Raw genomic sequence first — 25,374 nt, 5'->3', positions numbered from 1 at the left:
TTATATTTAATTTATATAAATTAAGTCAACTTCACTAAAAGATATTTACTACATAGATTGAATCTTTTTTGCTAGAAAGTCATTCCAAATTTATGAAAAAATTTAGTGTGAAAAGTTGGAAAACACAAGTTAGTGAAATGATATGTAAGAGTTTTTCCTTTTCTTTTTGGTCAAAAAAAAATCCATTAGATTATTTAATGATTACAGTTTTATAAAACAAACTAAACTATGAAAATATTATTTTTACAAATTGAATTTAACATAAAACTCTTAAATATTATGTTAATTACAAAATTATGCTTAAAAATTATTACGCTTAAATTAGTGAATTTCAGTTTATCTATAATATACTTCCATATATAAAAGTGTATTAGTGGGGGGAACACTTTTATTTATGGAAAAAAAAGTGTATTAATGAGGGAAACACTTTCATGTATGGACAAAAATACCTTCTTTATAATTCGTAGAATTTTAACCATTAAAAATCTTCCCTATTTCTAATCAACCACTAACACTTACAAGAAGATAAAAAAATTCTCTACATATCTTCTTAATTTTAACTATGTAGAGCTTTCCTCTAACTCTCCTAATGAAAAAATACTTTCTCTTCTCTTTTCTCTCTAACAAACCCTAACCGCCTAGAATTTTTTTCTTATTGTTTTCTTCGGCAGCCGTCAATGGCTTAATTTTCTATTGACGGTAGCCACCCCTTTTGTTTATGTTATTTTAATGTCATAGAACATAATAAATAGCCAATTTTTTTCATTTTTCTGACGGATTAAAATTTATCACGAAGCGCAATTCAATTATCAAGAAGCGATGATAGATTGAAGATCTTTCAGTAACAAAATGGATTCGTCTATGAGCTATACTAGTTTTATTTATTTTCTATTGTTTGTCTTTTTTATGAATGTTTTACTTTGTCCTTTCTTTATAAAAGGTTTGTTGTTCTTTCTCTGTGAAAGGTTTGTTGTCTACTTTTTAGAGGGGTATTGTCTCTTTTTTAGAAGGAGTTATATCAAGTGTTGATTGAATCGGATGCTGTGAGTTTGCGGGTGTTTGAAGAAATTTGAACGAAGAGTAATTGAAAACTGCACTTAATTTGCGAAACAGTTAGTAATCTATTTTTATTTTCGTAAGTAAGGTCTGCGAATCAGGCAGCATGTTGTCTGTTCCATGTCAGGTCATCGGGTTTAGTTTTCAAATTATCCCGAATTTCTTACAAATGTAACTGTTTCATATTCAATTTAATAAGATCCGATGAATTTAAAAAAAAAAACTATGTAGAGCTTTCCTAATTATAATCAATAACTTGAATTTTTTTTTCTAATTCTATAATCAAATACACAACATTGTAACTTATGAATAACATATAAATTAAAAAAATCACATTTATGAATAACATATAAGTATAAAAATTAAAAAATTACGTTCGACAATTTCAAACATAAATAATAGATTATAGATATTTATATCTTAATAAAAATTTTATATATGATAAATCATATAGTTTTTATATTTATTTTTATAAATAATAAATTAGCGGACCATATTATTAATTACTATATTAATTAATCATGTATATCACACCTAAAATAAAATTAGATAGATAGAGTGTAATTTTAAAAAAAAATCAAATAGGTTCACGAATATACCTATGTAAATTTTGGGAGTTGTAAAAATGGAGTTAAGAATCATATACAACTAATAAATTTTATGTTTTGTCGTTTTTGTATGATCATATATATTAAATTATTAATATTACTAATTTAATTTTAAATTCTATATTCAAATAATATTAAATATAAATAATGATAAATATTAAAAAAAACACCCCCCCCCCCCGTAATAATTTTAAATATTAAATATCAATATATAAAACAATAAATGGGGTCCAAGGATCCACTCAATTAAGCCTGCATCCACACATAGTGGGAGGAAAGCGTATCACTCTAAACTCGGCTAAACCTGCATCCACTTGTAGTGGAGGAAATCATATCACTCCAAAAGTTAATTCAATTATGGGCATATTGCACTTTTGGTTAGTTTCATCATAATTGACAAACTATGTTCCGACAAAAGTTTTTGTACAAATTATAATTTTTTTTAGTAATGTTAAAAAAATCACGAATTTTACACGTTTATTCATTTTAATCATGGATTTTAAATTTTTTCATTTTCATACACGAATTACTATTTTTTTCTCAAATTCATGCATGGTGCATGCTAAGGTGACACTCATTTATTGATGTAAAATGACCTACAACTTAACGAATTACACCAATGGAACCGTGACATCTCAGCATCGTGCATGAATTTGAGAAAAAGTGGTAGTTTGTGTATGAAAATAAGAAAATTTAAACCGCGTGATTAAAATGAGAAAACATATAAAATTGGTGAATTATTATGGCATTAACCGTAAATATTTCATACTGACAAAATTATCTATACATATTATTTTAAAATGAATCAATTTTATATATTTTGAAATAAATATTAAAAGTTTTGCATCACCACCCTTTTGTCTCTCTAAAATTTGCTCTCCCGTCTCTCTGAAAATCTCATCTTTTTTTTATCTTGTAGAGGGTGGGAGAAGGTGATTTCCGATCTTAATCGGAAAATTATATTCTCTCCGCCCAAATTATTATTTATCTCTATAGTATTTTCTTTATATTTATGTTTTTATAGATTTTTAATCTATAAATCTTGTTAGATCTAGATTTTTATTAAACCTTACTGTAGTATTTGTTAACTTTTTTTGTTTATGATTAAAGGTATGTTAAAGATGAAAGTCTATTTTTTTAGATTTTTTTGAAAATGAAGATCGAAAAACATGAAATTTCAATAGATCTAACGGTTTGAAGATAATTTTGGGATCTATATTGAAGATTAAGATTTGAAAAGTTTGAAATTTTAAGAATCAATCGGTTTTAAGATCGTAGTCTAAATATTTGAACAATTTACGCATTTGGGTAACCTTTTGATGGTTGAAAAAGCCTATTCGATAATTGTATTAAAACAGCTCTCATCATTATTTTAGGATATTTCTTTCAATTTGTTGAAGAATTATTCATTTATATAATTTTCATTATCATTAATAGAAGTTTTTAGCCTTGAAAAAAAGAAATAAATATTAAAAGAATTAAAAAATACATTCGAACATTTCAAATAGATTAACACTCGCATAAAGTATACATAACTTTTAAGTCTAAATGCATAAAAATTTACTAACTTTTGCGTGTTTTGATATTTAACGTAAACTATTAATTTTTGGATAAAAGTACACGTACTTTTCATTTTTTACAATGAAAACCAAATTTGCGTTTTCTTTGAAAATTGGTGCCATTCTACATTAAAAGCGGTGTCGTTTTACATCCAAAATGGTGTCGATGTCTTAATTACAAATATTAGAAACTTTATGTACTTTTATGCCAAAATTAAAAGATTATGTTAAATACCAAAAACACGCGAAAATTGGTGATTTTTGATGCATTTAGACCTAATTTTTACTAATGATAATAATAATATTAAACTCTTAGACACCGTTTGGATGATGTATAAGAAAAATAAACCTTTATCAATTGATCAAAATGATCTCTCAGAGATTACAAGAAAGATTATCACTCCTTATATTTTGTTTGATAAAAAACAGTAGCTACAAACACAATAAATAACAGCTACTTATATACTACATGAAAGACATGGGATTTTAAAAAGGGTTATTGTTGAGTTTCTAGTACAGGTTCGGATTGAAGGTATGAGCTTCGGATCCGGTCATGACATGGTCCCCCTGGTGGCTTGGGACTGACCTTTTATAGGTAAGCGTGTGCTCATTGTTTCTTTTGGGCGATGTGAGATTTGCGTGCTCTGTGGCATTTTATGCTTATTCCATCACTACATATGCTTTCTTCTGAGAACTCACACAATGTGTGTGAAAATGGGGACTGCCAGGCTATTATAGGTTGTCAATACCGTTTTGTCCATGTCATCAAAGATCCATATAAGCTTGATGCTCAATACCCTATTATATAAGGGTCCGTTGAAGTGAATATCACTCTGCAACTAAAGTTGTTGCATAATTGCATTGCAAGGTAGCAAGGCAGAATATGAATTTTATTACCCCCCTTCCCCTTAAGGTGGATCATACAGATTCTGTAGAGACAACTTGAAGATGGCACTTTGAAAAGATGAAGGAGGCAATGGATTTTCAAGGCAATCAACAACCTAGTTGGCGGAGGAAACCTGCAATAAGTGAGCTAAACCATAAGCCATCTTTTCTCTAATAACATGACAGTTAATCTCTATATGTTTGGTTCTTTCATGAAATACAAGATTAGGGGAAAGTTGTATGGAAGAATTACTATCATAATACCCTTGAGCAAGAATTATAACAAAAATCTGCAAATCATTGAATAAGTAAGATAGTCGTTGTATTTCACAAACCAGACTAGCTAGGGCTCTATATTCAACTTTAAAGCTAGACCTTGAGACTGTAGTATGTTTATTTGAACGTCATGAGATCGATCAAGAACTTAAGAACACACAATAGCTTGATATTGACTTTCTTATATCAGGACATGAAGCCCAATCAGAATTTATAAAAACCTCAAGTTTAAGAGAATAATCTACATGAAAGAACAAGCCAATGCGTGGAGAATCTGTGATGTATCTAAGGATTCTATGAACATCTTTAAGATGTGCTTCAGTTAGACAGTCCAAAACTGAGATAGTTGCCGCATAGCAAAAGATAGATCATGCCTGATTGTGCACAAATAGAGTAATTTGCCAACTAATATTCTCTACTCAGAAGACTTATAGGATCTTTGACTAGTCTTGGAGAATTAACCATGGGGATTGGAACAAGTTTGCTGTCAAGAAAATATATGTCTTTAAGCAAATCTAGTGCGTATTTCCTATGTGAAAGATTAATCCTTTTGAAAGACCTAGCCATTTTCAAACCAAGAAAAAACTTGAGAGTTCCTTGATCCTTAATGCTAAAAGCACCTTACAAATAGTCTTTAATCTAAAAAATAGTTGATTTAGAGGTGCTAGCGAGAATAACATCATCAATATATATGAGAAGGGAAAAAAACACATTAGAATTATGTTTAACAAACAATGAAGGATCGACAAAAGAAATTTAAAAACCTTAATTAATAAGAACATCTGTAAGCTTTGCACTCCAATATCTATTAGCCCGCTTAAGGTCATATAATTTTATTTTATTTGCAATTTGCAGACATTTGATGTACCATTAAGAAGTTGAAAGCCTGAGGTAAGACATTTGATGTACCATTCCGGGGCTTTTCGACCAACTTGGCGCTCCTCGTACCTAGAAAACACTCTACTCTATAAAATCCGTATTTTCGTTTTTCCAAAAACGCTTAAATCGAGCTAATATCAACAAAATTCAAATCTCTAAACTTTACAACTATAAACAGCCCACTAAACTCGAATTTAACACCAAATCTCGAGATTTTTACCTTGATTTAAAGCTTAGAATGGATGGAGCCTTCGATTTCGAAGAGATCGACGCGAAAATCACTTGAATCGGACGTCGAACGGAGAAACGTTGAAGAAACGTAATCGATCGATGTTTTTCTCACTCTCTGGATGCTTCTGTTCTTCTTTCTGATTCATATTTCCCTTCTTATATAATTTGGCAAAAATGCCACTTAGATCCTTGTTCTTTTTGTTTGTTATCATTTATCCTTTAAACTTTTTTTTTGTTCAATTTAGTCCATAACTAAATTAATTAATAATTTAATCATAACTTATACGTATTATTTATATCCAATAAATAATACGACCCGAGAATTTATATTTTCCGCCAAAACTTATAATTTTCATTCTTGAGGCGTAATTGGCTAAATTACCACTTTAGTCCCCGAACTTTATTTGGAACTTTTCTTAACCTTTTTCCTTCTAATTCCAATTCCATCTTCGGAACTAAAGTATAATATTAAATTTCTCGCAAGAAACTTTCCGAAACCGACCTACTAAATTTACTTATCTTAATTTTTCTCAGAAAACTTTTCGATATTGCCACTCCGGCGACTCAAAGCGGGACACATGGCCCAATTGGATAATTTAATTTTTTGTGGTATTACAGTTTGACTTAGATTTGGGTCGCTCAATTTGTGAGAAGAAGCTTGAAAGTTGTTATAACTCGGTTTACTCACCACTTTGGATTCTAACTTGATTTATTGTTTTTAAATAAGTTACTTATTTTGTAATTCGGATTATGTTTTTCAAAATGAGAACTTGTGTTGCTTTGATTTTGGATTGTATATTGTATTGCTTTGACTATGGATTGAATATTGTATGATCGCTATACTTCGACTTATACGTTGACTTGTGATTTGAGATACTAGTCCTATGTGCTGTCTAGTATTTTTAGAGTTAGGGGATGATTTGATTTTCACTTAACCTTTGTTTCTAGACCCATCAATTGTTCGTGCTTCGGAGTCAGAACAGTAAATGTATATTTCTATTTAATTTTTACATTTCATACCAATTTTCTTAAAGAATTAGTATAAAAAATTTGATATGAAATGTAAAAATATTAAAGAGATAGTAAAAAAATTATATAAAAAACCCTTTAAAAATTTTAATCTATTATTTATTTAATATGGAATATACACAGATAAATTCAAACTAATACTATACGAATTTATTGAATAAAATCCGCCACACGCATATTTGGATTTCTGGACTATCACTTCTTTTTTTCGAGATTGGGTCCTATATCAAAAAAGTGTAATATGTTTCCTATACTATCAGGGATGTTTAATGCAAGTCCCTCCGTTATATATACCGTTAGCTTGTGTGTTACACTCGTGGCTTGGTGAGAAGTTAAATTAAAGGCTTAATTACATATAAAATCATGACCTTTGTGCCAAGTTTCAAAAATAACATAATCTTTAAAACGTGTCAATTATAGACACCACCTTTCATTTTTTTTCAGAAATAACATCGGCGATTTTTAGTGGCATTTTTGCTGACGTGGCAGACCCATCGGCTGTCCAAGTCAGCAAAATTTCACCAAAAAATAAGTTCATGATGAAATTGAAAAAAAATGAAAGGTGATGTCTATAATTGACACGTTTTAGAGGTAATGTTATTTTTAAAACTTGATGCAAAGGTCATGATTTTATATGCAATTAACCCTAAATTAAAAGCGGGTGATGACTAGGACATGCTAACTCAAAAAACGCTTATTTAGACCTTTACACTATAATTTGTTTTCCAGATTGGGTCCCTGCATTGCAATTTTTTTCCAGATAGGATCCATGCACTGAAAAACTTAAAATTCTTCCCTACACTATTAGAAATGTTTAATTTAAATCTCTTTATTACATTTCATTGATTCGTGTCTTATACGGATGGCCAAACACTACGTTAAATTTTTTATTTCTTTATAATAAAAAGTTCAGATAAATCCACGTGGTCCAAAATTACAACAATATCCCTTTATAGTTTAGAATGGGTCTATTTAAAAAAATTATTCTAATTGAATATATTTATTTCAATTATTATAAAACTGTTCTAAATGAATGCTTATTTTTTTCAATTCAGTTAATTAATAGCTAATTTTAATTTTTTTATGTCTTATTTGGTAGTCAAAAAATGGATAATGTTCATAAATTTTAAATTAAATTTTAGAATTTTTATTTGTTTCATTAATTTCTTTTAATTTTTAATTGTTTAGCATTATTTTTTGTTTAATTAAGCTAAAAAAAATTAATTATATGATTATACTAAGTAAAATAGTAATTTTAATTTATTTAGTTATATTACCTGATAATTTATTAGTGTATTTAAATATTAATTATACTAAGTAATTACATAAATATTTTAAATGTTTATTTCATTTTTAATTTAATTATACAGAGTATTAAATTTATTAAAATTACTCAATATGGTATTTAATTTAATTATACTATGAATAAAATTTATTACAATATTTTAGTGTAATTAAATAAAAATTATATTAAGAAATAATAATAAATTTTTAACAAAGTATAAATAAACAACATACTAAATAACTTTAAATAAATTTTTAATTAGAAAATAAATTAAATAAATTACAAACAAAATCGTCATAATGTAAAATTTTTAATGTAATAATGTATTTTATCATTGAATAACTTTATATTACCTTTTTTTTGATTTAAATGATTTCATATTTTGTTTTAAAAAATTAAACCTAATATATATAAATTCATGCTCACAATAATGGTTATCAATAATAGTAATTTATAGATAAAACATTGTTAAATTTCAAAGTAAAATATTGGCTAAACGCATATTTGGATCCTTATATTATAGTTGTTTTTCCAAATTGATTCCCTACACTAAAAACGATAGAATCCGTCCCTACACTATCTGAAAAGTTTAATATAAGTTCCAACGTTACATTCCATTTGCCTTCTGTTAACTCGCAGTGTTAGACGGTCTTACATTAAACATTCATGATAGTCTAGGAAAGAATATTACATTTTTTTATTGTAAGGATCCAATCTAAATAATAATAATAATAATGCAAGGACCTAAATTTGCGTTTGGCCAATAATACTCCCTTAATTCTATAAAAAAAGTAGTGATTTCATAATAATTATGAAACTCATTAATTATTGTTAATTTATTAAAATGATAAATACTCTTTAAAAATTTCAATAGTAAATCAATATGAAGTCATTATATTTAATGATCATACAACATAATCATGAAGGTATTCAAATAATTTTAGTTTCAAATTAACATTAAAAATGACTGTTTTTCTTATTTCTATGAGAGAATTTTTTTTAAAAAAAAATTATGGAACGAAAATAGTATATTTAAAAATCAACTTAATAAATAAAATTTTAAAAATATAAAATTTTTTTGTGTGAATAAAGCCTCAAATATATTGTAGATCCTCTGACAAGATAACCTAGATCTGCGTGTCTGTAAGTTTATCCAAGGAATCGTCATTGAAGCTAAATAACACCCATGCCAAATTGCCAATAATAGTTCAGTGGAAGATGAAGACAATGAAGAGAACGCAGGCTTCGATTAGAGATATGATCAGCTTAATAAGGATACCGGAGTTTCCGGTATTCTAGGTTCCCACTCCCAACCAATTACACAAGATCAATGGAGCAAATAGTCGAGAAACCAAAATGGACAAGAAATCGGACACCACAGAACGAAATTTTTTCAGAATATCTATATCTACTATATATATATATATATATATAAAGCAGGATATTTTCTCCCTTTGATTGACATGTGGCATTTCCACATGGATTTTTAAATATTCTTTCTTTCTTTTAAATGTCAAATGACACTTATATTTCCTTATTGCATTTAATTTTTTTTATATTTCATCAACTAATTAATCTATCTAATAATTGGCATTTATCAACATTCAATAATTTCCAAAACTTTCATTTATTGCATTTGTTTTTTTTAAAAAATAATTTATTAATTGAATAGCTATTCTTTTTATTTTAGTATGAAAAAACAAATTTTTTTAATTCAACTTAATTATTTTTATTAGCTTAATAATAGATTTATTACCTTTTACATATGTTTTTTGAAATCTTTTCTAATTTGACAAGAAAATTATTTTAATATATTTTCTCCATCACAATAATTTTTATATTTTTTATTTAATAATAGGTACTTCATAATATGTTTTTTTCAATTTTCTAAATTAATTTGAAAGTAATCAATTAATTTCAAACGTTTCCTTAGTTGGTTATTACTATTTAGTTTGATTTTCAAAGCAATCACTACAAGATTATAATTACAATTTAAACCTAACATTTTGGCCATTAAATAGTCAAAATATATAAATGCAAATTGATTTGCTAATAAAATTTAAATTTATAGAAGTAATTTTTTATTTTTCTTATTTCGGTAACCTTATTATAAAAGTTTTGCACATTTGGTAACAATTTACAATTAATTAACAATAATTTGATAAACTTATCTTTTTTAACATTTTTAATTGATTGATTTATTTATTTATTTAATTGAAGATCTATCTTAAATGTGTGAGTTTTTTTCTCATATTTTATTCTCTACTAAAATGGAAACTCTTTAATTTATCTTTTAATCATTTTAACATTATTAAGACAGTTAAAGCTATTAATAATTCCATTAAAATTTATATTTTCACTATTTAATCAATTAACATAAAATCAAATAAAATTAAAAAATATAAATTGTAAAAATATGGAATTGTAAAATTATATAAAATATATAATAACAGAGAATAAAAATTAAAAATGTATAATTAAAGAAAATCAGAAAAATATATTTTAATCATTTCATTAACTACAATTTTAAAATTGGAAATAAATAATTAGTACTCTATTCATTTAGGTCAAATAATAACATTTTTAATACTAAGCTATTTCTTAAATTTCATTGATTTTGTTTGGTAATAATTTTTTTTTTCGAGGACAGTTATGGTAAGCAAAATTATAATATAAAGTGTCATTAATAAAAATGTTAGGAAAGAAAAAAGATTTAAATGAACATTTCTATAATAAATTAACAGTTACTAAGGTAACTAAATATTTTTAAAACTCTATTACTTTACTATGGTAAGAAAACAACAATATTAACATCATTATGTTTCTATAGAAAATCCGTAGTTATTAAGGTAACAGCAAATTTAATGGAGAGATTTTAAAAGTTACTATAATTTAAAATTAAAATTTAATAGCTAATCAATTTTGTTGTACACTAATTTAGGAGTAATTATCAAGATTTATAACCTAAATACAAAATTAAATACAATAACTCATCACCTATAATCAAATTATAGAATTTAATCGACTCATTAATATAGAAATACCCTTTCATATATCCTTAAATTATTGCTATATATATACTCATACTTTCATCCTTCTTTAATTGAGAACCATCAAATTCTCAGGTAAGTTTTTTGTTTTCTTCACTTATTCTTTTAAAAAAATACAGTTTTTGAGTTGTTTTAATTTCTTTTATTTTTATTTTATTATTCAAATATTATGCCCTAACTCATAGTTTTTATACAGATATTGAAAAAACTTGCTCAATACAGAGAATAAAATTTTAAGTTTATCATTAACTTTTTTTCTTAATCTCTAAATTTTTAATTTTTTGGTCTTATTTTTTTTTTCATATTCACACATGATGATCTCATAAGTATTCTTATATTTGTTTTCTATGACATTTATATATTGTTTCTTTTAGATTAATACGACGAGATCAATTTTTTTCCTTTAGTAGATATTTACACTCTCACAATTATTGTCATTTATATTTCTTTTAAGTTTTAATTTTAATTAGTAAGATAAAATTAAATTGACTTGTAAACCTAATTTGATAATGTTCCTTTTTAAAAAAAACTGCCATATACTACTTTTAAATATATATATGATTAGATTGGAGAATTTAATGTATCAATTCATTTGTTAATCAAATTTAATGTATATGAAAAATTTGGTGAATTTAAACTTTAAAGTATTAAATTATTAATTGGTTTTCCGATCTAACTTGGTAATTTTGTTTATTTTAGATTGTTGGATTATTTAATTTTATTTGCTATAAAAAATTTGCTAAATTATGCTTGATGAGTTTGTCAATCTAATTTGGTGGAATTACCAATTTTATCTTATTTGACTTTCATAACATAATTACATTATATTCATTGATTCGTTCTTTTTTATTTGGAATACATCATTAGTATTTATTTTAAATTTGTGCAAGAGAATATTCAACTATTACCCATGATAATGAATTGTAAATTAAGAATTAATTGTTATTTGCGTTGTTTATTAAGTCATGAAAAGCTACATAGTATATTAAAAATATTTAATTATAAAATAAAATTAAATAATTATAAAAAGATAATATTATTATTTTAATATAAATGTAAACCAGAATTACATGAAAAAAGTTGTTATACAACGTTATATAATAAAAGGTAAATTTATAATATTTTATTAACTATTTTAATTAAAATCGGAATTATGAGTTATTTTTAAATATTTATAAGTTATTTTCTAAAACTAAAAATTTTCACGGAAACTTATTGAATTTTAGAATATGAAACACTTTAAAAACTCTAAAATTCTACATCTAAAACAATGTTTCTATAAATTCATATATATTAGTGAAAATAGAATGACATGTCAGATAATTTTTATATTTTACAATTTTTTACGTTTTACCTTCTCATGTAAGATTTTTTTTCTTCATTGTAAAAAATGTTAAGAATTTATAAATATTTTATTTTTATTATTCTGCAGATTTTATTAATATAATATAAATGTTGTACCATGATATTAATTTTCAATGAAACAAACAAAATATCTTAAATCATCATCATTTTATTTCATTGCATCTATATGGATCTATAAAATTTTATTTACTAATTAGTGAAATTATGTTTGAAAAAAAGGAAAACTAAAATTTTGTAAAGAAAAGCATAATGAAATTATAATGAAAAAAAAATACCTAATTGTATTATTTCAATAGATATTGATGAAACAATGATATAAATAATTTTTTAATAAAAATCGTGCAACGCACGGGACTAATGCTAGTTATATATAAAAGCACGAATGGGGAGATAGAAAAATTTACTGAATAATCTTTTTCAGTTTATTACTAAATAAAGGTTTTATAGTCATTAATTAATTAGTTATTTAATTAATTAGTATTATAATTAAAGTCCTAATTATAATAGGTAGTTAAATTATCTCCAATTTAGTTTTTAGTATGTAGAAAATAACTAAATTGTCTCCAAATTAATAGGAATACCTATCTTTTAGTTTGATTGAACTATAAAATTAAAACACTGTATTTGATCAATATATTATTATTTAAATTTTAATCTTATTATTTTTAAAGATATTATTAATAAAATTAAGTTAATTACTCCCTCCGTCCCGTTTAAGAAAGGACAAATGAATTTTGCACAAAGATTAATAAAATAAGACAATATTTTATTTTGTCATGTCTACCCCTATTAATTAGTATATTTTCTTCTAATAATAGAATAAATGTATTGTAAATTGAGTTGCATTTAATGCATATTGAAATAAGTAAAGGGGTAAAAGTGGAAGTTTAATATAAATTGGCACAGAAAACACGATATGGTCTTCTTAGATGGGACAAAATAAAATCGGATATGTCGCTTCTTAAACGAGACGGAGGGAGTATTTAATTATGGTTATTACAAAACCAAAAGATGAATAAATTCAGTATGGAAAAAAATTTAATAACTGAATATATTATATTTACTTTTACAAAAATTCTTAACTAATTTAATATTAATTATAAATAAAAAATTGATATAATTATAATAAATTTATTAATATGTACATTGACGAGTTACGTTACGAGCCACGAGCATAGCACGTAATGCGAAACTAGTATATAAAAAAGTAAAATCATGAGAAAAAAGTGGAAATAGTAAAATTATTGGAATACATTTATAAATATTAAAATTTATACTCCCTCCGTTCCAATAGAATTGTCCACTTTGAGAAATTGTTTTGTCCCAAAACTCTTGTCCACTTTCAAAAAATAATTAACTTTTACACTCAATTTTTCTATATTACCCCTATAAAAGATCCACTAATAAGTAAATTAAAAGTAAATAGTAAGTGGAGCCTATATTAAATAGGGGTATGACAAGAAAAGTAAGAAAAAGTTTACAAAACCTATAAACAATAATTGTTTTTCTTAAACTGTGTGATAAAGGCAAAGTGGACAACTCTATTGGGACGGAGGGAGTATATTAAAATTATTTATAGAAAAATATATTTTCGTAAATATAAATCATTATGACTATTAATAAAATAAGTTAACAAATTTCATAACTATAATTGAAATTTATATTTCAAAATGTTACACTTATAATAAAAATATAATGTAGTCCAACAAAACTAATAAAAAGTGGGTATTTAATTCTTATTATTTACAGAAACGTTTCTAATAATTTCTGAAAGATTTGAAACGGGAAAAGGCACATTCATCGAGGATTCCTGCATGATAGGTCTAGAAGAGCAGCAATATAGCAGACCTACAAAAGGATGACAATGACCCAAGAAGAGGGAAGGCAAAAAGGGCGGGAAATTAGATTGTGATCCATCCCATAAACAAAGTTTCTTATAAAGTTCTTTTAATTAATTAATTCAGTAACTTGACCAGAAATATCTATATTAGCAAGCTAACCGTTAACAGTTACTCCATGTAAAATATATGCAATATACTCTGTTTTAAGCTGAACTCCACGTAGAGCTAGATTAATTAATTTTATTACAAGATCGAAGATACACGAGCAAATACGGAGCCTCGAGTAGTTTTATCAAATACTGAGGCCACTCACAACTGCAGAAGAGAAATTAACGGCGTTACATGGAATAAATTTCAGGAGACAGTCTGGGTTTAGCAAGAAGCTTAAGGGGGTCCCTTTTCGCAAAGTTCAGCCCAACGCATCCAGTTAGGTCAATTGGTTTATCAGAAGGGTTAGAAATGTCAAAACACTGAAGAAACATAGCCAATGACAACTGCAACATTGGCATACCCAGACTTGATCCAGGGCAGACCCTTCTTCCGCTACCGAACGGCAACAACTCATAATGCGACCCCTTGACATCGATATGCTTATATTTCGGATCAAGAAACCGCTCCGGCTTGAACTCCAGTGGTTCGGGCCAAACGTTAGGATCGATCTGCATTTTCCCAACATTTGGAAGAATCCGAGTGCCTTTCTTGATGAAGTAGCCGCCGAGCATGCAGTCTTCTCTCATCTCCCGGGGACCGAGAAGCGGAGCCGGCGGGTATAATCGGAGTGTTTCTTTAAGAATTCCGAGGATATAAGGTAAGTTTTGAAGATCTGATTCTTGCACCAGTCTTTCCTTGCCGACCACCCTGTCCAATTCTTCGTATGCCTTCCTCAATACCTCCTTGTGGTTTAGCAGTAAAGAAAGTATCCAAGTCAAGATTATTGATGACGTGTCAGCCCCTCCTGCAATTAAATTCTGCAGCAACAACATATATGCTTAATTTTTAATTTATGTTTCAGAAGTAAAGTAGTAATTAATTATATTAAGTAAGGAAATTAAAGAACTGACCACACACGTAGATTTGTTGATCATATCAGGGTTATGACCAGAATAATTCACTCCTTCAAGCGCTTTTATCATTAAACCCATTAAGTCCGGCACATCCTTTTCGTCCATTTTCTCACCGGAAGCTTGCTTCCGGCGATGTTCTGCTAACCACTCAGAAGCGATATCGTCCAATTCCTTGGCAGTGCGTTTCATGCCCTTTACATGTCCGCCCACATCAAGAAACCCAAGAAATGGAATTGCATCCTCCAAAACAAACAGCCCTAAGTAATAAAAAAATTCTCTTAGGCCTTCCTTGCACCGATTTGCAATTTTCCGGTCACCTTCTGCATTTTTGCCGAAGTATCTCTTCCCTACAACAACTCTAACAAGCATATTAAGAGTCATGTCCCCGAGCCAAGAATCCATCTCAACAAGAAGATGGCCCGACCCATTTTTATTCTCTTCCCAGTGCTTGTACAGTTCCTTCACGAAAGTTTCCGATTCAGAGGCTCTGACCGGTTTCAGTAACTCAACGTGGCGATTGGAGAGAAGTTCCACCATTACCATCTTCCGAAGTTCACGCCAATATTCTCCGTACCGTCCGATTGCGAACATCACACCATTGTAGCCCAGGTGCTTTATAGCAGTTGATTCAGGCCGGTCAGAAACTGCTAAATCATTGACCGTAAACAATTCTTTGAGCAAATCCTTGGAGCTGACCGCTACTGCTTTCTGCCTTCCGAGCTGAACGGAGTAGATGGGTCCGTACTTATCAGCTAAGCGGCCTAATGTTATATAGGCGGGTTCATCTCCTGACAACAGAGGCAGGTGACCAACTAGAGGCAAGGCGCCGGCGGCTTTAGGTGGTTCAGGTTTATCGGAAACTGTAGTCTTCCGTTTCTGGAAGTAGAAGGCAAAGAAAAGTAGAGCAATCAGCCATGCCGTTGTGGCATTCAGAAATGGGAATAGAAATTCCATTGCAGCTTAATGCTTACAATTAGGAGGAAGAATAATGTATTTAGAGGCTGATGAGCTCATTCATTGGGAACATACATCTATATATAGAGGTGGTGAAGTGATCACCCGGTGCATTCAAAAAAACTTTAAGAATAAATTAGGCTTAATTATTTAAAAACCACCCAGCTTGTAACTTTTTTTTATTTATACCATGATCTAGGAAACTTTTCAATTGTACCATATTTTCGATTTTTATGTTTCATCTCTACCCTAATGAGTTGAATTGACCTATTTTTTTTAAAAAAAGTTTAAATTAGTCCTTCATTTTTAACCTATATTCTGATAAAACGTTAATATTAATCATTTATGTATCTTGTTTTTAATATTTTCATTCTTAAATTAATTAAATTATCAAATTTTTTAATTTTGGGGTACAAATGAAACATAAAAATCAAAAATAGGGTACAATTGAACATTTTTCTAGGTCATGGTATAAATGAAAAACAGTTACAAGGTGGGTGATTTTTAAGTAATTAGGCCGAATAAATTACACCACAGTATTCCAACTTTTTAAAATATGTTAATTAGTTTTAATTTCTTAAGAATATATCGAATGAGTATTTTTAATTATTTTTTAATCACGGGACCACTAATAAAGTCAAAAAAAAATTGTTGATACAGTTGAACATTTAATTTCAGTTATATAAGTGTATTCATATTTTTTTACATACACACAACTTTTATTTTATCTTACTAATATAACGTACAAATTTAAATTAAAGAGAACTTATTTATATCGTATACACCGGTGATCGAAATTATTAAAACTAATAAAAACATCAACAAAGACAGATAAAACATTTGTTTGATACATTTTAAAAAAGTTAAAATGTATCAAATAAATAAAATTCAGACAATTAAAATATATTCCGTCCGCCCTAAAATAATAGTTCACTTTCCTTATTTTTTTTACCAAAACAATAGTCCACTTTACTTATAAATCACAATTTAAAGTATTTATTTTTCATATTGTCCTTATTTAAATTGTATCATTTATTACTATTAGGATATGAAAAATGAAGATAAATTTGTGAAAAGTTAAAATATTAATTGTATTTCTTAAACTGTGTGAAAAGGGAAAAGTGGACTATTATTTTGGAACGGAGGGAGTAGTATTAGAAAGTTTGGTCAACACTAATGTAATTACTTCAAATTATAAATCATTAACCTACAGTAAGTTAAAAAAAGTACGGTTAGAGCATCCTCAATGGTTATTTTTAAAATAGAGAGCATCTTTATTAAAATAGAGAGCATCTTTATTATAGATAATGATAATTTAAATTCTTTTCCAATGTACTCTTCAAATTTAATCTATTTCAAATAGCAGTAATTTATTTACCTCTCTTTTTTTCTCTATTTTGGTTTCGCTCTCTTTCTTCTCTCCATTTAGAGTACGTTTTTCATATTGGAAATCTGGAATTTTTTTTAATCAAATTTAAATCTAACAAAAAACAAACTTGTGATAAGATTACTAATTAATATAGATTAGATAAACCATATTACTGCAAACTCAAACTTTCTTTGGCATTTTTCCAATTTATTTGTTTGTACAGAAAATGCTCTCTACCAATTTTTGATCAATTTTATTTGGTGTAGAGCTTGTAAAACTCTGTTTTGCAAGTCTAATTAGTCCGTGTGATTTTATTTTTTTAGGTGTAACTAATCTATGTGATTTAAATATCCAGTCCAGAACTTGTTTTCTGATGCATTATTGGTTTAAATGCAAATAAGGTTTTCTGCTGCACTGCATAATTAAATATGCAGAATCTGTGTGATTTTATCTAACTACCAAGGGGAATGAATACTTACCAGTTACCAACACCAATAGTTCACACAAAATAATTCACCAATCAAAACAATATGAACAGACCAACCAATATTAGTGTTCTTAATCACCATAGATAATAGATCTGCCAATTTTTTGTTTCTTCGTAAAAGTAAATAAATAAACTCTCTAATACTGGTGCATAATTAATCATGTCATTATAATAAATATTAATAACAATGAATTGACAATTACATATATATATATATCTCTTTTTTTTAAATGATGCTAAATTGATGACAGTTCTATTACTACCAATGAGAATTAACTAGTCCAAATATGTGTTCTTCCAAAATGGATGTCAAGGCTCAAAATATAAAGGAAAAACAATAATGGAGATCATGACCTAGCGCCGCTTAAGCCATGAACGCCGCCATAATCAAAAGTAAAGCCAACACCATGATTTCACCTGATAATTATCTCAGTCATGCCTCCATGTTTTCGCCATCCATACCTATTGCTGCACCTATTCCAAAAGAACACACAGGATGTGTTAAACAAACAAACAATCTATCATATGCTAAAATTGTCTCAGGAAACAAATTGATCATTGATTCCACCATTGATGATTGTGTCAAGTCGGATAAAGGAGGGTTTATTGCCATCAAAATCAATCAAACAGTTTACGAACAACAACTTCTCCTCTGCAAAAATGCTTTGATAGCCAGAATTGTTCTCGCAAAAGGGGAATCACCTTGGAAACTCTTTGATCTTAAGAAGAAACTCACATCAGTCTGGAACCTCAAATCAGAATGGAAACTTATCTCTATGGGGAGGGGATATTATCATGTTATCCTAAATACCATGGAGGAAAAGAATGCAATTTGGGGGAAAGGTGTAATTGCTCTTAAACCAGGCACTCTTCGCCTACAACCCTGGTCACCAGATTTTGACCCTTCCATACAGAGAACAACCAATGCCCAGATTTGGGTTCGTCTCTACAAACTACCTTGGGAGTATTGGCATTCACAAATTCTTTCTTCAATAGCAAGAGGAATCGGAGTCCCCTTGAAGATTGATCAAGCAACAGCTAATGGTGAATTCGGTCACTATGCTCGGGTTCTAATTGATGTGGATCTGTCTACCTCACTGCCAGAAAGTCTTATGATTGAGCGCATTGGTAAGAGTTTCTTCATAGATATTGTTTATGAAAATTTACCATCTTTTTGCAATATATGTTCTAACATTGGTCATATGCATAACAATTGCCGATGGGCGGCTAAACCGAGCATGGAGAGTCACCCAAAAAACCAACCAGAGAAACTGCAGAAACAGAAGAATTGGAAGCCAAAAGCCACAGAAATTCTAGTTTCAAATGCATTCAAACAACTTCAATCAGATTTAAGTAAATCAACTATTGAGAATGTTGTTACTTTGGAAGAACATAATAAGTTAGCTGTTGCTATTGTTGAAGAACCTGAGAAATTGAACCATCAAGAGGTTTCAGATGCAGGTATTCAAGAGACAACAAGTGTCACAGAGGTGACTGATCCAAAAGTCCCCTCTGCTCCAGAAGATCTTGAGAAAGATGATGCAGGCAATGATGAGGAGTTACAGGAGACTGCTCCGAGCTGTTCTGACTGTCCAACTAAGGCAAATGCTACAAAGAATGATAGCTCATGGGATGATATCATGGAGGAAGAAGACAAATGGAAGATGGTTCAGAGAAAACAATCTTCAAAACACAAATATAAGGTTACTCTTTCAAAAAGAATAACCAAGAAACCAGAAAAGCTTAATTTATGAAGATAATATTCTGAAATTGTAGAGGTTTGGGTAACTCTAATACTCAACGCACTATTTACTCCTATTGCAATCTTTATAATCCTGATTATTTGTGTCTGGTTGAGCCTATGGTGGCTTTCACAACTATTCCATCATCTTTCTGGAATAGTTTAAACTACTCAATTGTTGCATTGAACAATTCTGCATTGCCTTCTATATGGGTTATGGGTAAAACCAATCTGCCTCCTCCAATAGTTGTTATTACGCATTCTCAACATGTTACTATAGACATTAATGTGGCAACTACTACGCAAAGAATCTCTTTTATTTATGGAAGTACTTGTAGTATAAGGAGAAGGGATCTTTGGAACGAATTACATCAGTTATCTTCTTCGGTCAGCTGGTATGTCATTGGTGATTTTAATGCCCTCCTAGGAGCCCATGAAAAAACGGGATCTGCTCCGGCCTCTGGTTCATGTCGCGATTTCAAAAACTTCATGGATGATTGCAACCTCTCTGATATTCCTACAAGAGGGGCCTTTTATACTTGGTGCAATGGTAGACGTGGCAGTCACAGAGTGGAATGCCGTCTAGATAGAGCCCTGGGAAATATGGAGTTCTTTAGTTTTTGGACAGAGATTGGATGTTCTACTCTTCCTCGTCATCACTCAGATCATAATCCACTTTTGCTCAATTGTGGGTCTCTCATCAGGCCAATTTCCAGATTTCGTTTTCAGGCTATGTGGGTTACTCATCCAAATCTTCGGGAATTTATTTCTAGAAGTTGGTACAATGCAGTCGAGGATGCCAACCCGATGCAGATTTTAGGAGCAAAGCTGAAGCGTTTAAGGACGGGTCTTAGGGGGTGGAACCGTGATGTTTTCGGGCATTTGGACAAGAACATTGAACGTGCTAATGCTTCATTAGCTGCCATCCAATCAGATTTCGCTGTGAATGGATTTTCTGAAGATCTCCATCGTCAAGAGCTACATGCTCATGAAACTTTAGATGTGTGTCTAAAGCAAAAGGAGAATTTTCTTAAGGAACGAAGCAGGGTTAAGTGGCTTCAATCTGGAGACAGAAATTCAGCATTTTTCCACCAGCAGTTTGCTAGAAAAAAGCCAAATAAGGGGGTTCAGCAGCTGAATATTAATGGTTCAATCACTGATGATAAATCAGCTATAGATAATCACATCCTTAGTTATTATGAATCATTATTCAGGTCAGATATCTCCTCATCATCTGATATCAATCTGATTAAATCGGTTATTCCTGCTTTGGTGACAGATGAAGATAATGCGATTATGGCCCAATGCCCTTCTTTGAATGAGATCAGAGAAACTGTGTTTGCTATGGATCCTCATAGTGCCCCAGGTCCAGATGGGTTTACTGGGATTTTTTACAAATCTTATTGGGACATTGTTGGAGTTACAGTGTGTAATGCGGTTCATTATTTTTTCAGATATGGGGTTATAACTTCAGGTATGAATTCCAGTACCATGATTCTGATTCCAAAAGTTCCGAATGCAATTGAAATTGAACAATATCGTCCAATCATTTTGAGCAACTTCTGCTTCAAAATTATCACCAAGATTCTTGCTGACAGGTTGGCCACAATTGCTTCCAGAATTGTTTCAATCCAACAATTTGGTTTTATCAAGAATAGAAATATCTCTCATTGTATTGTGGGTGCTTCTGAGGGTATTAATCTTTTAAACAAGAGCTGTTTTGGTGGGAATATGGCAATGAAAATTGACATTAGAAAGGCTTTTGATACAATGGATTGGAAGTTTTTGCTTGATGTCCTGGATGCTTTTGGTTTTTCTCTGCAGTTCAGAAATTGGATTCTATCCATTTTCTCATCTTGCAGAATTTCAATTATGATAAACGGGAATATTCATGGCTATTTCTCTTGTTCTAGAGGCGTTCGTCAAGGTGATCCTCTATCTCCTCTTCTTTTTTGTCTTGCTGAAGATTTTCTAAGCCGCTACATTGCGCTGAGTTGTGAGAATGGTGAGTTAGTTCCCATGTCTTTAGCAAGGAATACTGCTTTTCCCTCTCATTTTTTATATGCAGATGATGTGCTCCTTTTTGGAAAAGCGACGATGAAAAATATTAGAGCTATCAACTTGATTTTTGAAGCATATGGTAATCTTTCAGGCCAGCGGGTTAATTGGGCAAAATCTGAAATAATTTATGGGAAATCGGTTTCGCTAAGAAGAATTATCAAAATGCAGCAAGTCTCTGGTATGCGCAGAGGTACTTTTCCCTTCAACTATTTGGGTATTCCTTTATTTCCTGGAGCTCCTAAAAGGAAATGGTTGAAACCAGTGGCAGATAAAATTTGCAAAATGGAAAGGCTCTACTCTATCAATGGCGGGGAGACTGGCTTTAATCCAGTCTGTTATTACGAGCTCTTTATTGCATTCTTTTGCGGTTTATAAATGGCCCCAATCTTTGATTCGTCACATGGAACGATGTATGAGGAACTTTTTATGGACGGGTTCAATTCAAAATAAAGAGTTAGTAACGGTTTCTTGGAAGGTTACTTGTCTCCCCTTGAAAGAAGGTGGTCTTGGGATAAAAAATCTGACTTGGCTAAATGACTCAATGCTAAGCAAACTTGCTTGGCAATTAATTGCTTTTCGTCAATACCCGCTGAATGATATATGTGCACGATTTTTTCATCCTTCTGGAATAGTAAAGGAATTTTATATTCAATCTTCTCTCTGGAGCTCTCTTAAGAATGTTTACAGGAATATGAAGACTGACATTTTGTGGATTCTTGGTGCTATTAGCAGAATAAATTTCTGGACTGGGGATTGGATAGCTCCGACAGTAGCGACTCAGCTAGCTTTGCCAAGCAGTATTCAGCGGTCGCTAGTAGATCATGTGTCCTCCTTCTTCGTTGATGGTAATTGGTGCATTAATTTTATTGATAATGATGATATCAGTAATAATATTAAAGATGTTACTCCTTGTTGTGAAGAGCAAGACATTTGTATTTGGCAACCAGCAGTGGATGGTATTCACACAGTGAAAAAGATGTACAACCTTAAAAGGATTCACAGAAGAGAGGTTGGTTGGAATTTTTTCATTTGGAAGGAGTTTCTACCTCCATCAAGGTCTTTAACCTGCTGGAGAGCCATTCATGACAGGCTGCCGACAGATGATAATCTGAGAAAGAAAGGTTTTACCTATCCCTCTCGCTGCCGTCTTTGTGCTGAAGCGGAGGAAACTGTAAATCATTTGCTGCTGAACTGCAGGTTCGCAAGTCAGATCTGGCAGGCGGTATCTCAGCTATTTGGAAGAAGGTTGGTTACTTCTGGAACTGTCACCGATTTAATTATGGAGGCAATATCCGAAGTTTTCAGTTCTCAGCTAAAACCTCTATGGAACTCGGCAATAATCAGCAGTATTTGGTTGCTATGGAAAACGCGAAATGCTGCCATCTTTGAGGATGAGTCGCCGAATATTCAAGTGATGCTTCGTTTGCTTTGGAAAATGATTAAAGAAACAAGTTTCTTTCTTATAGGAAACATGTTTAATGATTTGAATGAGCTGCGTATTTTAACTATTTTTCAAATAAAGGGCATTCCGAGACGTGCTCCTAGAATGGTCCCGGTATGTTGGTCCCCTCCTCCGAGGGGTTGGATAAAGGTTAACACTGATGGCTCAGCTATGGGGTCTCCGGGAAACACAGGGGCAGGAGGTATATATCGAACTTCAAGGGGATTTCCGAGAGGTTGTTTTGCGTTTAATGCAGGGATCACTTTTGCTTATATGGCGGAGCTTTTGGCAGCAATGAAAGCCATTGAAATGGCTTGGAACAAGGGGTGGCACTCTCTCTGGCTTGAGTGTGATTCCACTTATGTGGTTCAATTGTTTGTTTCGAAATCTAAACTTGTTCCTTGGCTAGCTAAAAAACGATGGTTGCAATGTCTTCAGTATGTTTCTAATATGAACTTCCGGGTTACTCATATTTACAGAGAAGGAAATATGGCGGCAGATAGCTTAGCTAAGCACGGAGTATCTGCTACTTCTTTTACTTGGTGGGATTCTGCTCCAGAATTTTGTAATTCAGCTATTTCTAGTGATTTCAGTAGGACGATATTTTATCGTTTTTGTTAGCTGTTTCAGCTTTGTATATTGAACTATTGGTTACTCTTTTCTATTTATATTATTTTCGGGTTCCCAGAAGCGTGATGCTTTCGCTAAGAGGGTGTCAACCTAGTTGAGATGCTCGGGTGCGATCCTGATTTCTGGTATCCAATTTCTACTAAAAAAAAACTAGTCCAATGTTCATTTCAATTTCGCACCCACTACATAGTCTAAATCCTGGTGTAAATGCAGCCATCAATTTTACTGCTGCAAAATTGCTGCATACTCCAGCAATATTCTACTGTATATTTCTGCAGTATCCTGCTGTAGAATTCTGCTGCATAATTGCAGAATTTTTATATTTATGAAAATATTTCCATAAGCGTGCCCAATATGTTCTGTGTTTCTGTTCATTACCGTGCACAGCATCTAAACTCATATTCAGCCATGATGACACAATGAGAAGATCTTCTTCTATCATAAAATTCCCACCACGAGATTTTTTGGAATTGGATTCCGTAGGAGGAGATATGTCATCAGAAATTGAAAACTGAGTTGAGAATTGAGAATTTACCGATAAATCAATACGAGAATTTTCTTCATCGTCAAATTGGGAATTCATATTTTCTGGTTTTAGGAATGTAGGGTCTGTGTATCTTTTTCTTATAAATGAAGAACAGAGATCGTGAAACTGTTTGTTGGAGAATTAAAAAAAAAGATTAAAAATATATGAATAATTGAAATATTACTGATGATGTGTGAAATAAAGAGTTGGTTTGACTCTCTATATGTGGAGAGCCAAATCAACTCTCTATTTTTAATTTACATAATAGAGAGCCCATTGGACTCTTAATTTTTGAATAAACTCTTTATTTAAAAGAGTTTTATTATTTTAGAGAGGCCATTGGGGATGCTCTTACACTTTTTTTAAACTTATTTACAAAAATATTATAAAGTTTTAAAAATTACGCTCTTATTTCAAAAAAAATACATTTTAAAATTTATTTTACAAAAAAAATATTTGAAACATCAGAAAATACCATCAGAGTCCCGTCAGAAATTTTTTCGGTCGACGATCAACAATGATCAAGGCTGGTCAACAGTGCAGTCAACGCATGTTATGAGCACTATTGACTTTTCATGTATGGGTGTCTTTTAAGTTTTTTAGGTGTATTTTAAATGTTCTATTAATATTTTCTGGTGTTTTTTCAATATATTTTGGATATTTTATTGGATAATTTTTATATATATTGCAATATTTTTTTTCCGTAGTTTTGTAAGTAGTTTTTTCCGGTATTTTAGAAAATTCCAAAAATGGCCCGGTCTTTTTGATAATATTTTTTGGATGTTTTTGAAAAAGTCCTTATAATCATGATTGATTTCTTAATTTATTATAAAGTTAAACTATTTTTTTAAATTCAAAACTTTGCATCTTTTATTATTTATGATCAAATCTTTTAATTTTTACAATTATGTCTAATGTAAAAGTCTTTTTTTGCAATTGTGACCAAAACTTTAAATCCAAACATTTGCGTTTTTTTTATCAATTACAATCAATTTTAAAAAATTTATCTAATTATAAAAAAGAGTTAATATACACAT

The 25,374-nt window shown here is 30.0% G+C and overlaps 2 protein-coding genes across 2 annotated transcripts; one reads left to right on the top strand and one right to left on the bottom strand.

Annotated features, from left to right (window-relative positions):
* Positions 1-14,265: 14,265 nt before the first annotated feature.
* Positions 14,266-16,146, bottom strand: LOC126656285 (cytochrome P450 CYP82D47-like). Its single transcript, XM_050350821.2, has 2 exons — positions 15,126-16,146; positions 14,266-15,032 (listed from the first exon to the last, which is right to left on the bottom strand). Exons 1-2 carry the CDS (start codon positions 16,080-16,082, stop codon positions 14,403-14,405), a joined length of 1,587 nt encoding a protein of 528 aa, XP_050206778.1. The 5' UTR covers positions 16,083-16,146; the 3' UTR covers positions 14,266-14,402.
* A 2,163-nt stretch (positions 16,147-18,309) lies between these two features.
* LOC126673551 (uncharacterized) lies at positions 18,310-19,692 on the top strand. Its single transcript, XM_050367744.1, has one exon. The coding sequence runs from the start codon at positions 18,310-18,312 to the stop codon at positions 19,690-19,692; it is 1,383 nt and encodes a 460-aa protein (XP_050223701.1).
* The last annotated feature ends 5,682 nt before the right edge of the window (positions 19,693-25,374 follow it).

Source organism: Mercurialis annua, linkage group LG1-X (genome assembly GCF_937616625.2).
Source record: "Mercurialis annua linkage group LG1-X, ddMerAnnu1.2, whole genome shotgun sequence".
Taxonomy (NCBI): domain Eukaryota; kingdom Viridiplantae; phylum Streptophyta; class Magnoliopsida; order Malpighiales; family Euphorbiaceae; genus Mercurialis; species Mercurialis annua.
The sequence above is the reverse complement of the archived record's forward strand: the minus strand, read 5'-3'. Positions and strand labels throughout refer to the sequence as shown.

Bases quoted from the DNA above. Each gene is read 5' to 3' on its own strand.
- LOC126656285 (XM_050350821.2), bottom strand. From the start codon at position 16,082: ATGGAATTTCTATTCCCATTTCTGAATGCCACAACGGCATGGCTGATT. The intron at 15,033-15,125 runs GTCAGTTCTTTA...TTGTTGCTGCAG, and splicing joins TCAACAAATCTACGTGTGTG to AATTTAATTGCAGGAGGGGC.
- LOC126673551 (XM_050367744.1), top strand. From the start codon at position 18,310: ATGAACGCCGCCATAATCAAAAGTAAAGCCAACACCATGATTTCACCT.